We start from the raw sequence: 22,036 nt of genomic DNA, 5'->3' as shown, positions 1-22,036 counted from the left end.
TTATTAATTAATCTAGTCATTTAACGTGATACTCATGCATATTGGTGACAGAAACCATTTTGTTTGTATCTGGTTTAATTTTACTCAATAGCTTTAATTAAAGTTGCTACATCACATAAGTACGTGAAGTAAAATAGTATTGAAAATATAAATGCTTTTTCTGATAATATCTTTAAAAACTTTGTTTCGTTTAATCCAATGATTTACAAAAGAGTTATATTTATTTTTTTTATTCAAAGAAGATAGATTCCTCATCCAATTTTCTTTTTTTATAATTTCCTGGGATGTACAATTTAAATGTATTATCAATTGAAAATAGTGACTTCCTATATTTGTGACTTTTTAAATTTTCTCCAAGAAAATTTTCGAAAGTTGGTAGGAGGTTCAACAAATTTTTATCCAATTTTTTGATACAAACTCGACGGATCGACAAAGCATATTTCACAAATTATCTACAGACCACCTTCACAAACGGATCGCAATTGCATGCCTATTCGATGAATCTTCAAAATTCATTTTCTCGAAAACGACATTTCTGTACCCCTCTGTTGACTATACTATGATTTTCGTACTAGTGGGTTATCGGAATACAAAACGGGGAAGTCAAATATCTAGGTTGTCAGTTGGATTTTTTGCACATGGTGTGTGTACGTGTATTCTCACCCACCCACATATTCACACATACTGTTCATGTGCAAAAAATCCAACCGACAACCTTATGACATTGACTCCCTTGTTTATTGTTCCGATAACCCACAAGTACCATGATTTTTGATATACCATGTATAGCCGAAAACTATGAAAACGATTACGTCAGCTTTCCTGTTTGAAAAATAAGTTTCCATGTTCTTCGTTTGCGACCTGAGGAATTCTCATAAAAACTGAACAAAAGTGGGATAATTTATCGGTTATACATTTAATAACTTCTTATGAATGTCCTGATAACGTGAAAATTAATTGGAGAATGAACGTGTACTAGATAAGCGGAGAAAGTTAAATTCCAATTTCAGTTAAATTCAAGCCCTGATTGGAATGATTAAATTCAATTAAGAATTCCATCGGTGATCCCTATTAGATTTAAATTCCAACTACTACAGTGAAATTTAAATCCGGCAATTTTCTGTTTCATGTAAGGAATTTACTTACTCTTACGGTGGCGCACGGAGAAAAGTCGTACTACTTAGGACTCCGATGAAATTAATTCTATTCCTAATTGGAACTTCGTATACATAGATATCCTACGTTGTAGCTTGTATCTGTACCTTCCATGTTCTTTATACTTTTATACGAGCCGATCATTTACCAAAGCGATTAACTTCACAAGATTTATATTTCAAAATTCTAAATACAAAAAGTTAAATACAGCGGCTATTTTTATTGGAACAACTTTATTCTTATAAACTGTAATTTGCACACGTTAAAAATGACTTCTTATGGAATCTTTCGTAGTGTGGCCGGGACACGAAATAAAACTTCACCTGAGATTGTGTTCAGCAGTAGAGATGCAAAATATTAGGTTGGTGCAAAAATAATTGCGGTTTTAATCTTCAAATTTAAAATAATATATCTCAGCTCAAAGTGTACTTTTTTCATCGGAATAAGAACCTTTAACTTCTACACATTTTTGTTAACAAGAAACAAGCTTATTTATTCCAATGGTGTAAAAGTCTGGATTCTTGGAGCCGATATTTTTCGAAGGCATTTGAGCTGCTGTTTGGCTGTTGACGGTCTTCTCTTGCAGGAAGTTGTCTAGATGCTCGAAAACACCACTATTCGGTTCAGAGAAGCGTCGTTTTTCCTGCATGAATGCACAGAATAGATTTCGTAAACAGCGATGTGTTTTTATTTTCGTTTATGTCGTTTTCGCTATCCCATTTGTCGAGTTTTTTTGTCCTCCCAATTTGGTGTAAATGACAAGCAACTGTTGATTGGTCAACGTTGAGTTTTTGTGCAACTTCTTCAGTTGTTTTACGTTTGATAATGGCCCTCAATCGGTCGTTGTCTAATACAGAAGGACGTCCACGGCCCTCTTCATCTTCAAGGTCCTAGTTTTTGCTACGGAATTTGTGGAACCAATATTATGCTGTACGTTCATTAACGGTCTTTAGGTCAAATACTTTATTAATATTACGAGCAGATCCCGCTACTTTACGACCCATTTTAACTTCATGCAATAAACTGCTCCAATTTGTCTTTTCTCCATCTTTATCTTGATTGTCTAGACTCTGGAGTTACAAAAATTAAGTAGTGAAAGCAAAAGCATTAATATGGGCGAGTAGAGTGAACTTAGGGCATCAAAATGAATATGTATAACAATGTATAAGTAAAACTTTATTCTAAACTGAGCGCTAAATTTGAAAATCACAGAAACTGCAATTATTTTTGTACCAACCTAATATCACGAAAATGTAATTCAAATGAGAATGAATTTATACATGCAGCCTCTTATTTGGAAGGAACCGAATCTTTTTTATTATACTTTCCAGTCACTTGCAAAAGATTACATATTCTACTTTTAAAACGTGTATCGAATTTTAATGAAAGTGTTCTTAGTCGGGAGTTATTATTTTTTAAAGAGAAGAGGCTTCCATTAGACAACTTTACTCTAGATCGTCATTCGAAAAAGATTACGACGAAACACATTTTAATTAGATAAGTTTTACTGTCGGCGACATGAAGTTGATGCGCACTTTTGCCAACTTTCCTATTAGCTCCCGAATAAATAATTATGCTTTTCGGACTCCTTAAAATCTGTAGGAATATCCTGTACAAAGTTTTCATTGGTCTCGAAGTCTAGAATTGGCTAATTTCTGCCATTGTCTATTGACAACGAGATCGATGGATCTTAAAGAAATACGTTTATAAATAAGTAGGAATCTAAATTTACCCAGAGATCATTATCTGTGGGATCAGCAGAAACACATATATTCCATCTCAATTAAAGGAAGAATGGAGGCATGTTTTTTTCAATACATTGACAGTATCAGGTAATTTATTTATCTCACATCGAATTTATGACTACAAGAACTCAGACGTTTCGTTAAATACTGTACAGTAGAAAGTCCATTATTCAAATTAATGTGGAGATAAATCCGTTCTTGCATTACATATAAGCGGCTTTCCGGATAATCGGTCTACGAAAAACAGAAACTTTCAATTACCCCTCGGTAGTCACATTGAGTCCAAATGAACTAAACTTTTACTTTGTAGTAAATTATCTTCGAGCCAACATTGAAAATAGTACTACTGGCGCCATGTAGGTATGTAGTAGTAATTTCAGGTGTCCTAAAATAACTTTTTTCGTAATTTTGTTTGTTTTTTCAAGAATTTTGTTAAACATGATGATATGATACTTCAAATGTTAATATTTTACAGTGAATATATATTCTACCGTGTTTAAACTTTATCTCAGATGTTTGCGACTTAATTTAACAGACAGTTTTTAATAGATTGAAAATTGGCTTGGGTCGAAACGAACCAGCGTGACAACTACATACGTTCGAAAGAATAGATGTGACCACAGAGAGTTAATGAATATTTATCGCGTGAAGAAAAATATATAATAAGTGTAAGATATACAGTAAGACCTCAATTATGCAAACTGCTAAAAACAAACAATCATTATTTATTGTACAATATTTACATGTATGTATGTAGGTGCAATGTTAACAATAATTCATTTGAAACATGTTTTTCAACCGAACGTTCACATAAACAGTGTTCCGATAATCGAGGTCCTACTGTACAGCAAATTAATCATTCTTACAATCAGATGTAGCTAAATTCCTCTGTCTTCCTTGCGTAAATCTTTAAACAGTGACTTGGTATGTTTTCATCCAATTTAATGTAATATCCAACATATTTGTAACTAGGTCCATTACTGTGACAGTAAGTTCTAACCATTCTAGAATATTGTCACTGTTGTTATTTTCAAGCCCGTGTATACTGCAGGAGTTAGCTTCCAATTAACTACGATTGCTTCCAATTTGATGAAAACTGCCATTTAAAGTGTGATAGTAACGCGAGGTACTAAACTCGAGTATTTGATTCGTAACTGTAGCAAGTTTCGAAACGTAAACAGTATTAGTACAGAAATTCCGATGCATTGTAAACGTGACACGTTCTGGGTTCCGATAATCGGGTCTCTGGGTAACGTATTCGATATTCGGATAATCGGAATTTCCAATAACCGACTTTCTTTTATATCTAGGCGTGCAGTAAATTTCGGAAAAGCTTATCTCCTGAAAAACGTTCCATCCTCGATTTTTCGAAAATTTTTCACGTTATTTATATAATAGTTAGAAAAATAGTGTCAAATTTACTCAATATTCTAGATTCTAGACATTTGTTTTTTTTTTTTAAGATTTGCGTGAACATTATTGATTGCTGTATTTTTTGGACCTACAGTAAATCAACTATGGTTGAATATTTCTTGAGTTATATTTTCTTCTTTTGTTCACGGACTGCACATAAGTCCTTATAATTATAATATTCATGGACTTGTCGTGAAAATAAAACTTGTTGTATTCAGGTTAATTGTGCAATAAAGTTTTCTCAAAGTTTCAAACAGATTGGTATAACAATTTCTTCTCAAGAAATTCCCAAAAATTCACTCATCTTTAGACTCTTTACACCAGGCTCCTCCATTAAGAAAACCACCTCTTACTTTCAGCCGAAAACTCCTCAGTGTCTCCCAAGCAATTAAAACTTCTACTATACTAAACAAACCTACGCGTCTAACCACCTTTATAAAACGTTACAACTGGCATTTAACACAAAAAAATGTAATATCGAATTGACTCAATTTCCTAGAACCTTGACGTTATTTGAGAACTTATAAGAGAATTTCTGATCACTGTAAAAGGAGGTTTTCTGGACCTATGGTAAATCAACGAACGTGCAGGTTTTCGGTAATTTCTTGGTATTTACTTTATCAGCTGACACTTGTACGGAAGAATACGAGAAGGGGAGGCTGAATGGAGGGGTGTAGATTGGGTGTTAGGAGGGAAACAGCAAGGGCGCAAGTCGTTGCGCACGCATCTTTGAATGAACGCGATTTCGAAGCTTCAGTTCCTCCGTCGTGGTTCTCCTGAACAGCGGATGCAACGACACTTTATCGGACGATCTTTAAACCAAGCGTTTTCGGTTGTTGCGCTCTCACGAATCGAAACACAGTGTGCGCGATTGTTTCGAAAATTATTCGAACGCATCGCGTGAATTGGAACCAATTCGAATAGTTTACGCATGAATATAGACTGATGGTCCATTTACACTTTAGTATGTGGGACCGTTTGGTACGCGCTGTTTTCGTGACACGATGAATGAGACGTTTCTTACGTAAATAATGATTTCATTGAATATCACGATGATCGTATCAAAATCCAATCGTTTTGTTGAATTTAATTTGAACGACCACCATAATATTCGAACTTACGTTTGAAAGATCGGTATCGAGGTTTAATTTCAAAGATATCTGATTAGTTTGTCGAAACTCATTTAAACTCACATTATCCTGAACAATTTCTGAGATTCATTCAACAGACGGACGCTTCCCGTAGCTCTTTCCGTGATCAATTTCGCGGACAGATTCTTTTAAAGTTTGAAACTCCTCTCGAACGTGTCTTTTTAGTTCGTAACTCCTTTCATCGTGGTTGGTCATTCCTTATTTTCTGTAACTCGAAAATCCTTTAATTTTAATTTACAGTCGCAACAGATATGCATAACAATTCGGTCAAATTCAAATTCAATCACAGAATTGAAATTTCGAATTCTAACGGTTGCTCTCGAATTTCATTGCCATTTTGTTGAATTTAAATTCCTTATCTGACAATTAAATACAAGCTTGGCGTTAAACGATAGTGTATTCTGTCCAAATATAATTACAAGTTTTTTAATAACAAGCTTGTGACGCTGAAACCGAATTTGTTCTTCAGTATGCAATAAGTCACCGATCTGATAATACAACCTCAAATGTGGCGATTCGTGGCTATACTTAAAGTATACAATACCATTTTTCAATGTAGCGTTTTATTTTCATTAAATTCAATATTAGTACTTCTTCGAGCACAGATGCTTTTGAAGACAATTGGTACTGTGTTTACATATTACTGTCTCTCATTACAACGGCGATGTTGCGGTATCTTACGTTAGCCAATGAATTTTCAACATCGATTTTCATTAAGCTGAAATCTCAAAAATGGACTTAGAGTTCATAAATTCAAATGTGCTACTGAGTGGACTCTGTTGATACATTAATTATTTATCAAAGATGATTTTATGTAGTTTTAACGCATTAGGAAAATAAGGTCTTGAGTTTATTATTAGAAGTAACAATCAATTTTTCGATTTCATCACTGTATCCTTACCAAGAGTTTCCGATAACTTGTTTGGTGGCCCTCACAAAGTTACGAATTGTTAAGTTTATTTCTCTGGGTAATCTTACTTTGTCATCGAATGAAAAAATTCTGCCATTTTATTCGCCACGTAGAGAATGCTTCTCGGAGATATGCAGAGGGTGTATCACAACATGTGGGACCCACTTCAACCGAGGATGTGGGACACAAAAGAATAAAAAAAGTTCAAGCAAATATGTACCCCAGCTGACCTTATTACCAATGTTATGGTCATTTTTGTGATCTTATAGCGTGCAGATGTTTAGTTTCACATGACGTGCTCGATGTAGTTATCTTCGACTCGAATGCAGAACCGCAATCACGAATCCTAACACAGTCTGTCGGTTTGTCAAAACATTCCTTCAAATAAAACTTGTACTATTTCACAAAAACAGTTTAATACATTCTCCATAAAGTTTGCTGGAGTACATATGATTCGTTCACAAGCCGAAGTGACTAACTCTGCTTTTCGAATTTCTTTAAATTTTAGTGCCAAAACACTCAATAAACGTATATAGTGCTTAAGTGTTTATATTTTTCTGGAGTTAATCATTTTGCCAAATAAACGGCAAAAAGTGTCGCTAAGCCTCGAAAACAGTGTCAAATAGTGCAGACATCTATACAAAAAATTTTCATTATTTTGTAGAATCAACATGTCATGTTACACCCTTGGAACAGAAATCACTGCTTATTTTCATCTTCCTAGTCTACACATCCTTTGAGAGTTTACACGTCCTTTCGTTCTACATTTTCAACTCATATTTTTCCGACGAAGAACCGCCGCCTGTCCACATGCAACCATCAGTTCTGTTTCATTTATTGTCCGCAATATCCGCGATAAAACGACAGCAATCGAGTGAGTTCTGATACATGAAGAAAGTTGGACGGAACTGGGAAGACCGATTTATGTCCGTAATGTGTTCGATCGATTGTTATCGTGCCGAGAAGTGATCGACTTTATTTTTTTTCTGAAAGCAGCTGGAAGTGATCCGCGGAAATATGAACAGTCACACCTTGTACGGTTTGTACAATTGCAGTGCCACGGTTCTCGAGCGCAATATCACGTTTTTGTTGAAGTTGAATAGTAGCGAGCTGTTCAAGGTGTTGGAGGATTCTCTCGAGAGATCGCACGAACGCGACGTGTTGCTTAACGCGTTTTTCGACTGTTTCTCTGTCTATCAGGAGCGTCCTTTCGATCTACCGTGGTGGCAGAAACTTGTTTGGTCGGTTGTATACGCCGCGATGCTGCTGGTGGCGACGGGAGGCAATATTATCGTCATGTGGATCGTTCTCGGTAAAAAGAACTGATGAGTTGTTTTATCTTAATTCAATGCCTTGCTAGTTCTTTTCCATTGTCTAACAGGGAACGTCACCCACCCGATACACACCAAATTTGATGAAATTTTGCAGACAGGCAAATAGGCTCAAAAACAATTTTCGTACAAAGTTGAGGGTTGAATAATCTATTAAGTCAGATAACTCGAAAACAAGTAGAGCTAGAAACAAAATGTTAAAAACTAAAATTACTGGGGTTCTCTGTGAGGAATAACATGGCGTAAATGCATTTTTTACCAATGATTTTCTATGATATAATTATTTTTGTTGCTAATCTGCCAATATAAACAGCGAAATACAACTTACAGACGTGCATTTATTGTAATCGAAAAAAATTATGTATGCGTTTCCTGCAATTATCCGTTAAATTTGAGAAATGAAGGTGCCAATATTGCGGGGGTTTTATTAATTAATTTTCCCGCGGTTAGCTTGATATCTTGAACTTGGAGTCTGAATGGTCTTCAATTGTGGATTTCGAATATACTGGCAATAAGAAAAAATGACTAAGAAAAGTTTATAAGAGTATATGTTCGTTATAAGTACAAAGTATAAATATATGTATTTTATAAGTATAAAGTCAGGACCGTCATTACAGAACTTTCGTTACAGAAGGCACAAATATGTGGCTACTGATTTACAATAGTTGGGATTTTAAGTAGTTTTTTTCTTTATGATGGTATCATTTATGATTCGCAAAAATGTTGTTTGTACTATGCTATTCCTCATAGAGAACCAAGCAACTTTTGTACTCGACCCATCCCTAAATTTTCAAAAGAGGTTTTCATTCCTAAAAGTCGGATCACATTTATACACGATATCTGGAATTTTGCTGAAATTTAAATATGTCGTAATCCATGTGGAACTAATTGTAAAGGGGGTTTAAGTCATCATTTCGCTGATTTCAAAATTGATTAAAAAATACAAACCCTCAAAGTTGGCATTTTTCATGAATTTTTACGAAAACTACCTTACCAAAAGAATTTAAATCTTTACAATCATTTATATACGAATTCATTTTTTTCTTAATTTAATCGTAAAGGATCGTTATTATTAAATAATTTTGTGTTTTGCATATTTGCACCCCCCCCGCGGTTAAAGTCTGAAAAAATTTGAAAAAAAAAAATATATATGTTCGTATTCTGTGATCTTTTTCCTTTTTAAAATGACAAATTCGTGGTATCCGGCGATCCGGGTAAGCGCGTCGCGTCGCCTGGTCTTCTACGTTTTTGCGACAGTGTCGGAAAACCCGATGTCCATTGTACTATGGACGATATTAAAAGTCGTACGTATTGTAGTCGACAAAATGAGAGTATTGGTGTTCCCAAAATAAGCATTTTAATGATTTTCCTGAGTTCTAATTCTATTTTCAAACGCTCATAGTCCCCTATACAAGTGGCATTATTTATATTTTTGTAGTAGTTTTAAGTGCCCATTCTTTGTCAATGACACTTTGTTGAAATAATTTTTCTTGTTTAATTATAGACATATACTTTAAACATTTTTTCAGACTTAAATCGGGGGTCAAATTTGCAAAACAGAAATATTTTTAATATTTCACGTGTAAAACGAAAAATTAGTTACAAAGAACAATCATTTACGATTAAAATGATAACAAAATGAAGTTCGTACGTTTAGCAGTTACAGAGATAAAAATTGTTTTGTGCAGGTAGCTTTCGTAAAAATCCATGAAAGTCTTGTATTTGTTAATCAATTTCGAAACCAGCGACATAATCGCCCCATATTTTCACATGGACTATAACATATTTAAATTTGAGCAAAATCGCAGATATCGTGTACAAAAGTAATCCGCTTGGCGTGCAAGACCCTAAACATGAATCTCCCCCGACAAACAAGTACGTGTCGAATATTTTTTGTTATTTTACTTCTGTGCGAATTTTCAGTATAATAAAATCGACGTGTATCAGTTAGGTGATGTTTCTCGTTCCAACCTCCAAAACTTTAAAGACTTTATAGCGAGTAGTTGCACACAGCCATATTTTTAAATTAATTTTATGGATCTCTAGATTACATCGTAAAAATTTCTATTATTTTACCATGTCTTCGAATATATTAAACATAGTTTTGTTAGATAAGAAAATAAAAACAGAACTACCATTAAACTTCGTTGAAATTTGTATTTCAATATAATTTACAAGTTCAGGGATGCTATTAATGCAGAAAATCCGCTCTGTAATTGTAATACATCGAGGGATAGGGTTGCTTGGATAGTAGTTCGCGATTTTTTGGTAGCAACAATCACTTCGGTTGACAAAACGACTGTTTTCATCCAATCTCGTATCTAGTCAAGGTGACTAAATACACGCACTATACATATAAGATATCGACAAAATATGACATTTATTTCGCAAATATTATATTGTAGATTTGTACATGCAAGTTTGGGAAATTATATTTTATTCCCTTCAATTGGTATTAAACATTGTAACTCTCAAGTAAAAGTCGGACATATATAGAATATTACATAAGTAGTAACACAGAATTCGATGAAATTCAATGGATCAATAGTTCCCCCAATAGTAACAAAGACCAAAATTAAAATGTGTTTCATGATAATAATGACAGAAAATGTAATTTACACACGCAACGTACTGAAAAACAGTAATATATTGCAATATCGTTTAGTAAATAATAGTTGTTTGTCGTTGTTACACAAATCCTCGCTGTTTCTACACTTCTTTTATGTTTCCCTCGGTCTAAATTGGTTTCGAATTACTGGCAACTCTTTAATTTACAAAATGGACGCGCGACACGTAAACAATAGCAAGCAGTTGTAAGATGTTTGCTATTCAGGTGTAGTTAGGTGTATGGGACATATTGTTATAGTTAGTACAATGTAATGTATTACAACCAACTTTAGTAATTACTACAGAAATCAGTTCTTAATTAAACTCATTGTTAGTATAGAACTTAATTCCCTCTAGGATGATAAAATTCAACATCACAGTGCAATACATGGAATTTGAATCCAAGTTCCGACGATAGAATTTCCATTTAAAGCTATAATTCAGCTAGACAAATTTAAATTTCAACGGTCAAATTCCAAGTCGAAATCTAATTTTACAATTTTTTGTCACGTTCTACTGTATTACTTTCTCTTATGCTCAAACTATTCAAGTTAAACTCAAAGTCATGCAAGAACTATGAAAAAGCACCAGTAACGAGAACGTTCCGATTTCAAAGGAATGTCATGCGAGCGGTACCTTTCCTTTTCCGTCTAACGAAATCCTGCTGTAAATGCATCATATTTCCATGAAACATGCAGAAGCACTGCTCATTTTCACACGAATTTGTTATGTTACAAGTCTTGTGTTGTTATGATTTTAACGTTTTTAGCACAAAATCAGATACTAACATGAGACTATCATTACAACAAATTGTTTTTCAACGCGATAAATGCAAATACGCTTTCTGTGTATGAATGTCAATGAGGTTTATAAAGAATAGTATAGATTCTTTTTAAAGCACGTTCTTTCACCTACAGGGCGTGCCGTGAAATATTTTAATGTGTTTGAATATAAAGGTATATTTAAAATTGTTTTAAACTAAACTATGACGTTTCTCTCCGGAACGATCAGAACGAATACTTTTTTATTAATTCTCCCTCATGCACGACACAATCGATTGTGAAATATTTTCGTATAAATAGAAATTGAATTTCAAACGGTCAATTTTAAATTTAAATTTTAATGGTCGAATCCAACTTCAGAATGCAACAGTAAAAGTAAAATGCTAACGGCCGAATTCAACTTTGATATTCTGCTGTTAAATCTAACTTCGACCATTTCCTGTTAAATAATTGTTACGAATCAGTTCAAACATTCAAATGGTAACGGCCGAATCGACTTTAAAATTCAACAGTTAAATCTAACTTCCACCATTTCTTGTGTAATAATTTTTACGAACGCGTTCCAACGGTGGAATTAAAATTTATGTTACAAGATTGTTACATAATGAATATTAAAGCGATTAATACCCTTATATATTGTTGCGGACACTGTGAGATATCAATTGTCAACATGCTGTCAAAGAAGAAAGACATCATCGCCCGACATATTCACATTTATAAGAGTTCCATTTAATTTATATTAGAATTTACTTATAGAAATATATATAGAATTTTATTTTTGTACATTCATATAGTTATATATTCTTTTTAATAAACATGAACCTCAAAGCAACACCCGGACGCAACAATATTGATTCGTGATAATGAAGTAATTGAAGTTTCTCAACCGAACAATTATAATTAACTGAATGAAGATGATATTAAAACGTCATATGTCGTGAATGATTATCCGTAAGCTGAAACTGAAAAGGGATCGAAAATGAATCAGTTTTATTTATAGTTACTGAAAATGCGAATAGCATCGAGGAAACGATTCAGAAGCATCATATTGCATTTGATCTATTCAATAGTTCAACGCCGATCGTTGAAATATCGGATGTGTCCTAGTTAGCATGAATAAAAGCAACATAATCGTATAACTTAACACGCGAATCATACATGCGGTTCATTTAATTCGTCTCATTAAACCATGAACGAACGGGCCTTAGTTTGACTACAATCTCTCATTATTAATTGACCACAATTTTTCACGAAAGAATAATAAAAACACAGATAATTATGTATATTATTATTTTATTTGAGACTTCGTTTTCGAGACAATCGACTTCGACAATTAATCCGAAACGCGTGTATTCATGATAGTAAGTAGAAACGGAATGCAGTGAACAGACGCTTAGCCAAGTCCTGTGTCCTATCCTATGTATGTAATTTCTCGCGTATCCAGCAGATTTTCAAAGTGGATTTTCTCGAGAACGAAGTCTCAAATGAAAAAATATCATTGTATATTTTTTACTTATATTGTCACGTAGAATCACACCCTGCCCGGTTGTATAGGGGTCCAATATGGTCGTCTGTAAAATATTAACTTTCAGAGATTTTAATTATTCTTTGACAGGAATGTGTAGACAAATGTTTTCGAAGTCATAAATTCTCAGATGTATGCAAATATAATACATGATACATATATGTAAACAATATACATTTATGCAAATAACAAATAATAGATTAATTTTTAAAAAGTTTAATTTACGAAAATTTAAAGATTAATTTCGCAAAAACTAGCGTGAAAAATTTTTTTAAAAAAATACATATTACATTTTTAGATATATGGAACATACAAAATTTCAGAGCTCCAGCACCTCGCGTTTTAGAATAGCCGAATTTAATCTCAGAAAAGGATTGCTCCCACACTAAGAATTGAAAATAAAGAAAGTAACGTAATTTTCATTCAAGTTGCATGAGATCCCTAAGAGTATACAAAGTACCTGTTGATGTGTGCATACAAATTGCAAAATAAATCAGAAACATAGAAAAAACTCAGAAAAAATAGATAGTAGATACACGTACCGCTGCCCCTGAAAGGGTTAATCTGCTGATGAAACTTTCATGAAGAATTTCTATTTTGCATTACCGGGTGATACCAAGATCGATGCACGTTTGTTTGAAATGTCAGATGTTCAGCGAGCTGTGACTCTATGACCCTTACTTTGGATGTGTCTCACTTAAAGCCGAGTGAGAGTTTGAATAGCAAAATTTGAATTTCACACATTGTTGTAAGTTCAGTTCTCCAAAGACTCGCCGCGGTTACGGGGTTAAAATACGACCTCGCATTATTGTGGAAATTCGGCGTTGCACGGTTCAGATACTTCGAAAGTTCTTCTTTCATATAGTTCACGCGCGAAATCAGCCACTCAAACGAATTGCGCGTTATCTCAAAAATTGGATGGAACATTTACAGACACGCTGTATTAAATTAGCTTCTTTAGAGTAGGTATCAACTGACAAGGGAAGATCCCCAACCAGGATATTCAGAAAATTATGAAACTTTGGGGAGATATAGAGCACATACATATAGGTATACATATATTACGCTATTTGTTGCTGCCCAAAATTTACTTCAAGGGGTTAAAATTAACTTTTGAAAATTCGGCTATTTTTCGCTGTTATTTTGTAACTCGCAATCTGTAAGAAATAGAAGGAAAGTTTTAAGACAAAAGTTGCTTTTTTTAATTAGATTAATTAAATGGTTAAAGTTGTATCAATTGTTTAAACAATTAGAAAAAAGCTATAAACAAATATATTAATAATTTTTCATAAAATTCGTTTTTTACGTGAAATCTTAACTCCTTCTCCTTATTACACATGTACATAAGCTGCATGACGAGTAATGTTTTTCTACCATTTATAAATCAAGTAAGATAATTTTTACATTTTTTCTCTAATTACATAGTAAGTAGGTGCACCAGATGGAAATAAACGAAAACAAGGGAACTGTCACATAATAATACTGTGGATATTTATGCAAATTTCTGCTTAATTTAGAAAAAACAGAATCAAGGAGAAATTTGATTATTCTGTTATGCGTTCCATTAGATGGCACATAAAATACCATTTATAACCATTTTAAACAGTTCAGTGTACTGCGTTTTGAATAATCCTAAATGCTATAAATGCATAAAGCCAACAACCTGGCTATAATTAATTTTATTAGAACTTTTTATTTGAACATAATTATCAAACTTTTCTCTTATTTTCTCACCGAACAGGTGAGCCAATGCAGGCGTTTAATAAGTGATTTACATATAGTTAGGTAACTTTGATAACATTTATGTAATATAAATGTATCATATATTATGCATTATTCTTCATGGTGAAGAAACATTAAAGAAAATTATTTAAAGCATAGAAATTAGTTATGCTTCGGAATCGTATCAAGCAACAAGGCAGATGAGCGGAATATTGTTGTGAAAAACCGAAATCTCCTGGATTTTCAAATTTATTTCGTTTCTGATTAGTAGGTATATCCACTTTTATATCACGCATAAGCAAAGACATCTTAGTACTTTGGCGACGAAAGTTGATTATGAATACGAGACTGTGATTTAATGTCATTATTTCATGCATGTAGATCAACATCGTAACTAACCAGTACCACAAGATGAGAAACTTTTCATACAAAGTGTTCTACATATCCCCAAAGTTTCATAATTTTCTGAATTTTCAGGTTGGCGATTTTCCATTGTGAATTTGCGGGTATGAACCAGTTCCATGTGGAATATGGTTTGGAAATAATTTTAACAGGGCAACCACGATCTGTTGCTGTCTATTGAAACACTGATCCGGGTGCGCGTTGCGTGGTACATACTAATAGTGTCCTTAGAATAGCCATATCGATATTATGGATTATTTATGTCCAAGTATAGGCTCTTTAGTTAAATACTTAACAATGATTTCTGACCCTTCGTCAAAGTCTGTTTCAATTCGAATCCAAACGTTCACGTACAAATTCCAATTTAATTATCAATGGTCCAAAGTCAATTCAGTAATCACGTTTCATTTCAAAGTCATCAACAACACTTTTCATACGAGTTGAGGCAGTCACATAAAACCTCGAATTTAATTTTCATTAATCAAAATTAAATTTTAGTAATTACGTTCAAATTAAAGATTAATTACATTTTAACAGTTATAACTAAATACAACTTGTAACGGTTGTACAGAAACTATAGCTTACAAAAGTGTAATTTCAGTTTCCAATATAAAAATAAATCACACAATTGATTTTTTAAATGAATTTTCACCGGATCTGACGCATAAATTGATTTACGTACGTTAGAACAAATATTAGTTTTTCACCCTGTACCCTGTTTTTCAATATTTGCGTAACCAGGATCTAAAGATCTTGGAATGTATGAGGAATGGCGAGTGCATGGCGTGCGTAACTTTAAATAAATATTGATTTAAACTGTTTCGAGAGTGAGCATTTATACAGGGTGGGGCATACTTGCTTACTTATACTACTTCCAGCGACAAGTGGATAATTTCTCACTCTGATGTATGTTACTACCAGAATTTTTTTCTTTTTATTAAGTACATCGAAATCAATAATAGCATCCAGTCCCTACAGGAAGATCTCAGCAGCTTTTATGGCAGAAAATAGAAATTGAGAAAGTCATTATCTGCTCATAATTCCTAGATAAAGCTTTTAGCAATTGCTTTGGAAAGGATTTGGAGCTTGTCAAGTAAATTTTAACCCTGAGACAAGGCACATGGCTCTTTCTGATCCTCAGATTATCTTATAAAGACATTATCTTTAGTAACTTTTCATATTTGCTTTAATACTCACATAAATTGTGGAAAAGTAATTTACAAATGTTATAAAAGCTGATTCAGGTGCAAGAGGAAATACATACATGATATATTGTAACAATAGGTATAGGGTATAGATAAATATTATTATAGAATATGTTTTGTTGTGCTGAATTCAAATGTGTTTTCAGTTTCTTTCAAATATGATTTTTCAGTGAAATAAGTTTCAAAATTACTACCATTTCCATTATAATGAAAGCTCAGCAATAGTTGGTCCACATATTCAGACTCTACTTGCTCTAGAAGCTTTTTCCTATCTCAGAGCTATCTTCAAAAAATTGTTTATCATGTTCATTGTTCTTTAGTTCACGGCTTTCGGGGAAGAAATCCATCTATCTGATGTTTTTATTCAGAATGCTTTACACGCAGACAGTAAAGAACTCAAAATATTTTAGAATGAAACTGTCAAATGCAATTGTTCGATTGGAAATTTGGGGAAATTGTATATCAAAGAATCTGTGGTTTGACAAATAAAATTTCGATTGGACATTTGAATTGAGTGTGCTAAATTACGTGTTTACCTAACGTGACTATCTCAATCACTCGTACACTATTGGCTGTACCAAAAATGTTTTAAACAAAATTTGCAGTATCTCATCCCGAATTTCGACAAAGTATCAAATAAGTATTATATCATATACGGTCTGAAGTGAACAGATCCTGAGATATCAGTAAATATTTTGAATATGTTGGTAAGATTCTCCCGATTAAAACGAATCCAAATGACATAATTTGAACCATATGTCTTTATTAATATTAATAATAAAATTTATAGTATCAATAAAAAAACTGAATGTGACCGTTACATTTTGATAAACATGTAACATAGTAAAAACATATACAATAGTTCCATTATACGTCCCTCTTAATACCATACAACTTTTGTTTAAAGTATTTGTTTATACAGCCAATACTTTACGAGTAATTGAGTTGGTCGTGTTACGTGTACCACTTTGTGTAGCAGTGTCATACTAGCAGAGTTCTTCTTTGACTTATCTTTGCATTATCAAGTTTTGCTGACATTGTCCATGTTCCAGTAAACTATGAATCAATGATTAATGTTTCAGCACATAGACGAATGCGCACGGTTACCAATTACTTTCTGGTCAATCTCTGTGTGGCCGATCTGATGATGTCACTGCTGAACTGCGCCTTCAACTTCATCTTCTTGCTGGACTCCAATTGGCCATTCGGCGTTGTGTATTGCACAATTAACAATTTCGTCGCCCACGTGACAGTCGCCTCGAGCGTTTTCACCCTGGTCGTTATCTCTTTTGTCAGGTATGTTTTTTTAATTTGACAAGAATGTGAAAAAAAAAAGTAACGGGAAATTGATTCTTTTTTGCTACCTCTGAAACGAACATGAAAAGCCGATTGACAACCAGTCATTAAAATTACGTCTATGAGAGAGTTTTCGAACAATGCTGGGGTAAATTGATGTGGTAGCCGCGGTAAAAGCCATTTGTTGTTAACCAACTTAGTTTAATGTTTTATTTCTTGAACTTCTGTTAAGTTCAGAACGGAACTCTGTAATTCGTCTATGATACCGTATTATATACCATATATGAACTCTTACCGATGTAAATACAGAAACAAAGCAATTAATCAAGGACTGTGTAATATATGTATTTTCATTTGTCAATTGTGTATGTAAATGTTTGACTAAAATCGAAGGAACATATATTGTTACTCTCCAAACGCATAAAAAATATGGGAAACTGACATTCATTAATTATGTGTAAACAGGAGTAACACATATGATGTTCATAAAGAGTGTTTTGTTTTTTATTTTTGTCGGTAAGTATATTACTTTGCAACAAACAGATCAATATATTCTTAACTAAATTTACATTTAACATAGATTATCAATTTGTCGTTATATCGAATGTAGATTTCAACAGTTACTTTTTAATTAATTTTTAAACACTAATTTATGTAACTTTCGACACAATTACGAGCTGTTAAATTCAAACTCGAAGTTAAATTCCAACTGTTAACTTTTTTAACTTTAAACACTCCCATAACAAGAAGAAAGCTTGATGAGTTACTAAAAAGTTAGTAACAGAGGTATCATAAAGGGGAAATGCATCAAAAAAATAAAAATGTATCATTAGAACGAAAAGTTGAAACATCAAAATAAATAGATTGTTAAGATGAGTTTTTCAATTCCAACGATGAGAATAAATTTAAAATTTGATCTGCATTAGGGAGATGTCGGTTGTAGAATCTGTATTGAGAAAAGAACACTACTTTACAGGCAAAATCAAAGAATAACAAGAAAAGTAATAGTCATTATTAAATACGAATAACTAAAAATTAAATTGATATATTAAATTAAACGAATAATTAAGATTCTTTTCTTGAAATTATTATGCAAAAATTTGTAATATTTTACCCAATTAATTCCGATAGTCACATTATCGAACTGCAAATAGAATAGTCGCGTTAAAAATTACGAACGTTTATTACGCATGATTTATCGAAATGAATTCCAGGAGCAATATGCATCACGAGCACTGCAGGTTTCGTGTCACTGGCAAGATTCTGATTACCTTGTCGTTTGCATTCTATGCTCTAGTTTTGTGTTCCTATAAGACGTTTCTAATATAATCAAGCAGTGTAAAACAATATAGAATCTCGTAAAGAGAAATTTTTCGAAAGATAATAAAGAAATAATGTAAGTTAGAATACTGAAGGTAAGATGAATGAAACCGTTGATATTATATATATGTATATTACTGTCTGAAACCATAAATTGAACACAAGATGCACTACAAAAAAAAACAATTTGAAGTATTGCTCCGAATAATATAGATTAAAACAAACAGTTTTGATTTCTTTATTTGTTTCCATACAATTGAACTATTAAACAGGAGCTGTATAATTTCTACTCCAGGTTGGTTGTGTATATTATATTTGTATCCCGTAATTTAAACAGATTTACGTGAACCGTTTTGAACAATGTATAATGAAAGCATTGGCTTAAATATACTTCGAGGAAATGAATAACTTTTGCGTTCGTGCATTTCACGATGAATAAGGACAAATGAACTTACATTCTTTCAGCTAGTACTGAATTTGTCGCGCGTAATAGTAAACAGAATTTTTAACGGCAGAATGAATATTTCACTCGTTTTATGAAAGAAACGGGCAATTTACACAGTGAAATTCAAATTTTAAATGTGTATTCCCGCAGTCCATCCACAACGGTCAAATTCAAATGTAAAACCAAGTTCCAGCGGTTATATTTAAGATTCTACAGTCGAAATCCATTCCACTTATTAAAAGTTGAAACCGTTTAATTTCACACAGAGTAAGGGACACAATAAATAAGGGCTATGTGGACCAAAAAATGCACACAAGATTTTTCAATTTCCAGTGTGACAGTACAAATCGTTTCCTTGTAAGATTGAAAACGAAGTTAGTTGCAATTTCCGCGCAATTTCTGGAAGATTCTAAAAAATAACGAGCGTATTGTTAGCGAAAGGTTATTCCATTGTCAAAACACTCCACCTCATGAATCATAAGAACCTGCGAACCTTCATTATTTACACAGGCTATCAAAGTGCACTCGATAGCATCAGTAGTAACCATAATACTACGTATATTGAATTAGTTGACTTTAATAAATTGAAATACTCTGAGCATACTTAATGAAAACATCATTATGATCTGGATACCGATTCAAAAACAATTTTTTTTAAACTTATGCTTGAAATGTCAGTTGTCAAAGATATAACGATTTTATAGGTTAGAATGAAGTTGTCTTCTGAATGATACGATTAACGATATGTAACTGAAAGAAATGAAATTACTTTCCGAACAACCCAATATGATTTAGCTGTGCCTTACGGATAAAATAATGAGGAGAGAAGCTACGGGGCGCCAACTCTTAAGAAATTTTCCCGTGAGTAGAACAAGAACATCTATCTCTACTTTTGAAGCAAGGTTAAATGGAAACCTTCATATAATGAGAAAGGGTGAAAAAAAGGATTGTGTTGCATGTTCTGAAAGAAAGGAAAAGTGTGGGAGATGTCAAACGAGTGAATACATCAATACTTGTCTATGCTTTGAGAGGTATTACACCATGGCAAATTACAAAATGTAAAAGTTAGGTCTTCTTTTCATTGGAATGAGGGATACTTAAACGCTAAAGAAAAATAAATAAATTCATAAGCACTTGTAGTGTTTACCTTTGAAGACGAAACCTTTCGCTTCCAGAGGTTTCGCTGTAGAAAAGTGCCGGAGTTGCTGGACGACAATCAGATTTGGACAAAATGTAATCTAATTACAAAATCTAAATTCCAATTACAATATAATTGCAATGTAATTGCGGGACAATTACAATTACAATTAAATTGTACTTTTACAATTATCTTGTAAGTTTTATTGTAAATTTAGTATAGTTAATTACAATGTTATTGTAATTGTGATTTGAATTTTGTAATTACATTATATTTTGCCCAACTCTGACGACAGTACTGAATAAATGCTCGGAGTGCTAAGGGTTGGAATTGTTAAAACGAATGACACTGTTCTCTGCATAAGATTACCGTTCACAGGAAACTCTTGCTTGAGTAAAACCCCAATAAGTTTGTTTTTTTCTGGTCGCCAGTTTCTATAGTCATTTATCAAGAAGCTTTTTATAACATTCAAGGAAAGTTATTTGATCAGTTCCTTTATTAGTTTCGAGTCTAAGTGTTATCATATAATTCTATTATCGTTAAAAATGAAATATTAATAAACTGTTCCCAGATAAATTTAACTTTTCTTTTCGAAACTAGGATGTTCCTACTACGAGGCCCTATGTTGTTCCTAATATTGTCTTATAATCCTATATACTTGTTATGCCATTATGAAGATTCAGAAGAGGAGCAAACTAGCAAGAAAGATAATTCCTAATGGGAATTGCATGACGACGCGAAATGCTTACTTTGTTCGTGTCTCTACTCTAAGGACCACAATCGTGAACAGTGGGTTCAACATGCCAAATGCTACGGATGGGCTCCTGAATATTGTCAAGCTATTGATGTTGCTTTTATAATTTTTAACTATTTTTTTTTTAATTTTAAATGATAATTTTCAATTTTAGGCTTAAGCAGAGCCTCTTATTAGGAGTTTTTAAAACCATTAAGTTTGTACTCCTTTATATTTTCCTATTTTTATAATAAATAATAGTACCTATGAAACCAATGTTTTTTTTATGTATGTAAAATAAATGACGAATATAGTAGCACAAAGACTTTTAATCTTCTTCTTTTCTATTACTCGATATTTAATCGAACATAAATGGGGTCGCATATGCGGTGCCATTACTCTAATATATGTAGAACTAACACATTTTTCATTTTTTCATAGTCTATCACATACTGCATTTATAAAATGATATGGGATGCTTGAATTTCACCCGCGAAACCCATATTTTTTTGCGAGTAACAAAATATTACCTTGAAGTAATATCTCCGTTTCATCTGGTCCGAGAGGCCTTTTTGCATTCACACCTCCATCATGCACCATTATTGTAGGTGTTTGATTTTTTGAAAAATTGCTTTGACATAATATTCTATACACTTGAAATGTAAAGAAAATTAAGGAAAAAAATTTCTTTTAAACCGTCAGGCTGGTGTACCCCCATAATTTGATTAAAAAAGAGAGTAACAAAGATCACCTTTTGTTGCCATGCTATTTTTTATTATGTTGTCACAAGGGTGACCAGAAGTGAAAGTCAGGTCCGGCAGCACACGTGTTAACGTTTTAAGGCACAATGGCGCGTTCTACAGTGATATAGGAGACACCAGTGTCGTACCCAAGGGACGGTGGAAACCCGCCACCTGCCCTTTTCATAGAATGGTATATAAACTTTCGCAAATTTAGATAGATCTGCTGGAAACAAATAATGTTTATTTATAGTATTTTCTCACGTATTGCATAGCCGTAGAAATATGAGTTCGTTGGAATTTTTCGTTGAAAGATCTACAAAGCGGAAATGGAACTCATCAGACGCTATTACGTTTGGAGATATAAATTACTTTACTGACATTTTCAAAATGCTGTCGATTTACATGCGTTGCCG

General features: G+C 33.1%; 1 protein-coding gene across 1 annotated transcript in view; it reads left to right on the top strand.

The window, feature by feature from the left end:
* Positions 1-7,391: 7,391 nt before the first annotated feature.
* The window catches only part of LOC107190424 (tachykinin-like peptides receptor 86C), a 39,090-nt gene continuing 24,445 nt past the window's right edge, over positions 7,392-22,036 (top strand). Inside the window, exons 1-2 of the mRNA XM_015579222.1 lie at positions 7,392-7,686; positions 17,031-17,244. Of these exons, the coding sequence (XP_015434708.1) occupies positions 7,392-7,686; positions 17,031-17,244 (509 nt within the window). The remainder of the gene's footprint in view (positions 7,687-17,030; positions 17,245-22,036) is intronic.

This window comes from Dufourea novaeangliae, unplaced genomic scaffold (assembly GCF_001272555.1).
Source record: "Dufourea novaeangliae isolate 0120121106 unplaced genomic scaffold, ASM127255v1 scaffold199, whole genome shotgun sequence".
Taxonomy (NCBI): domain Eukaryota; kingdom Metazoa; phylum Arthropoda; class Insecta; order Hymenoptera; family Halictidae; genus Dufourea; species Dufourea novaeangliae.
This window is presented reverse-complemented; position numbering and strand designations above follow the sequence as displayed.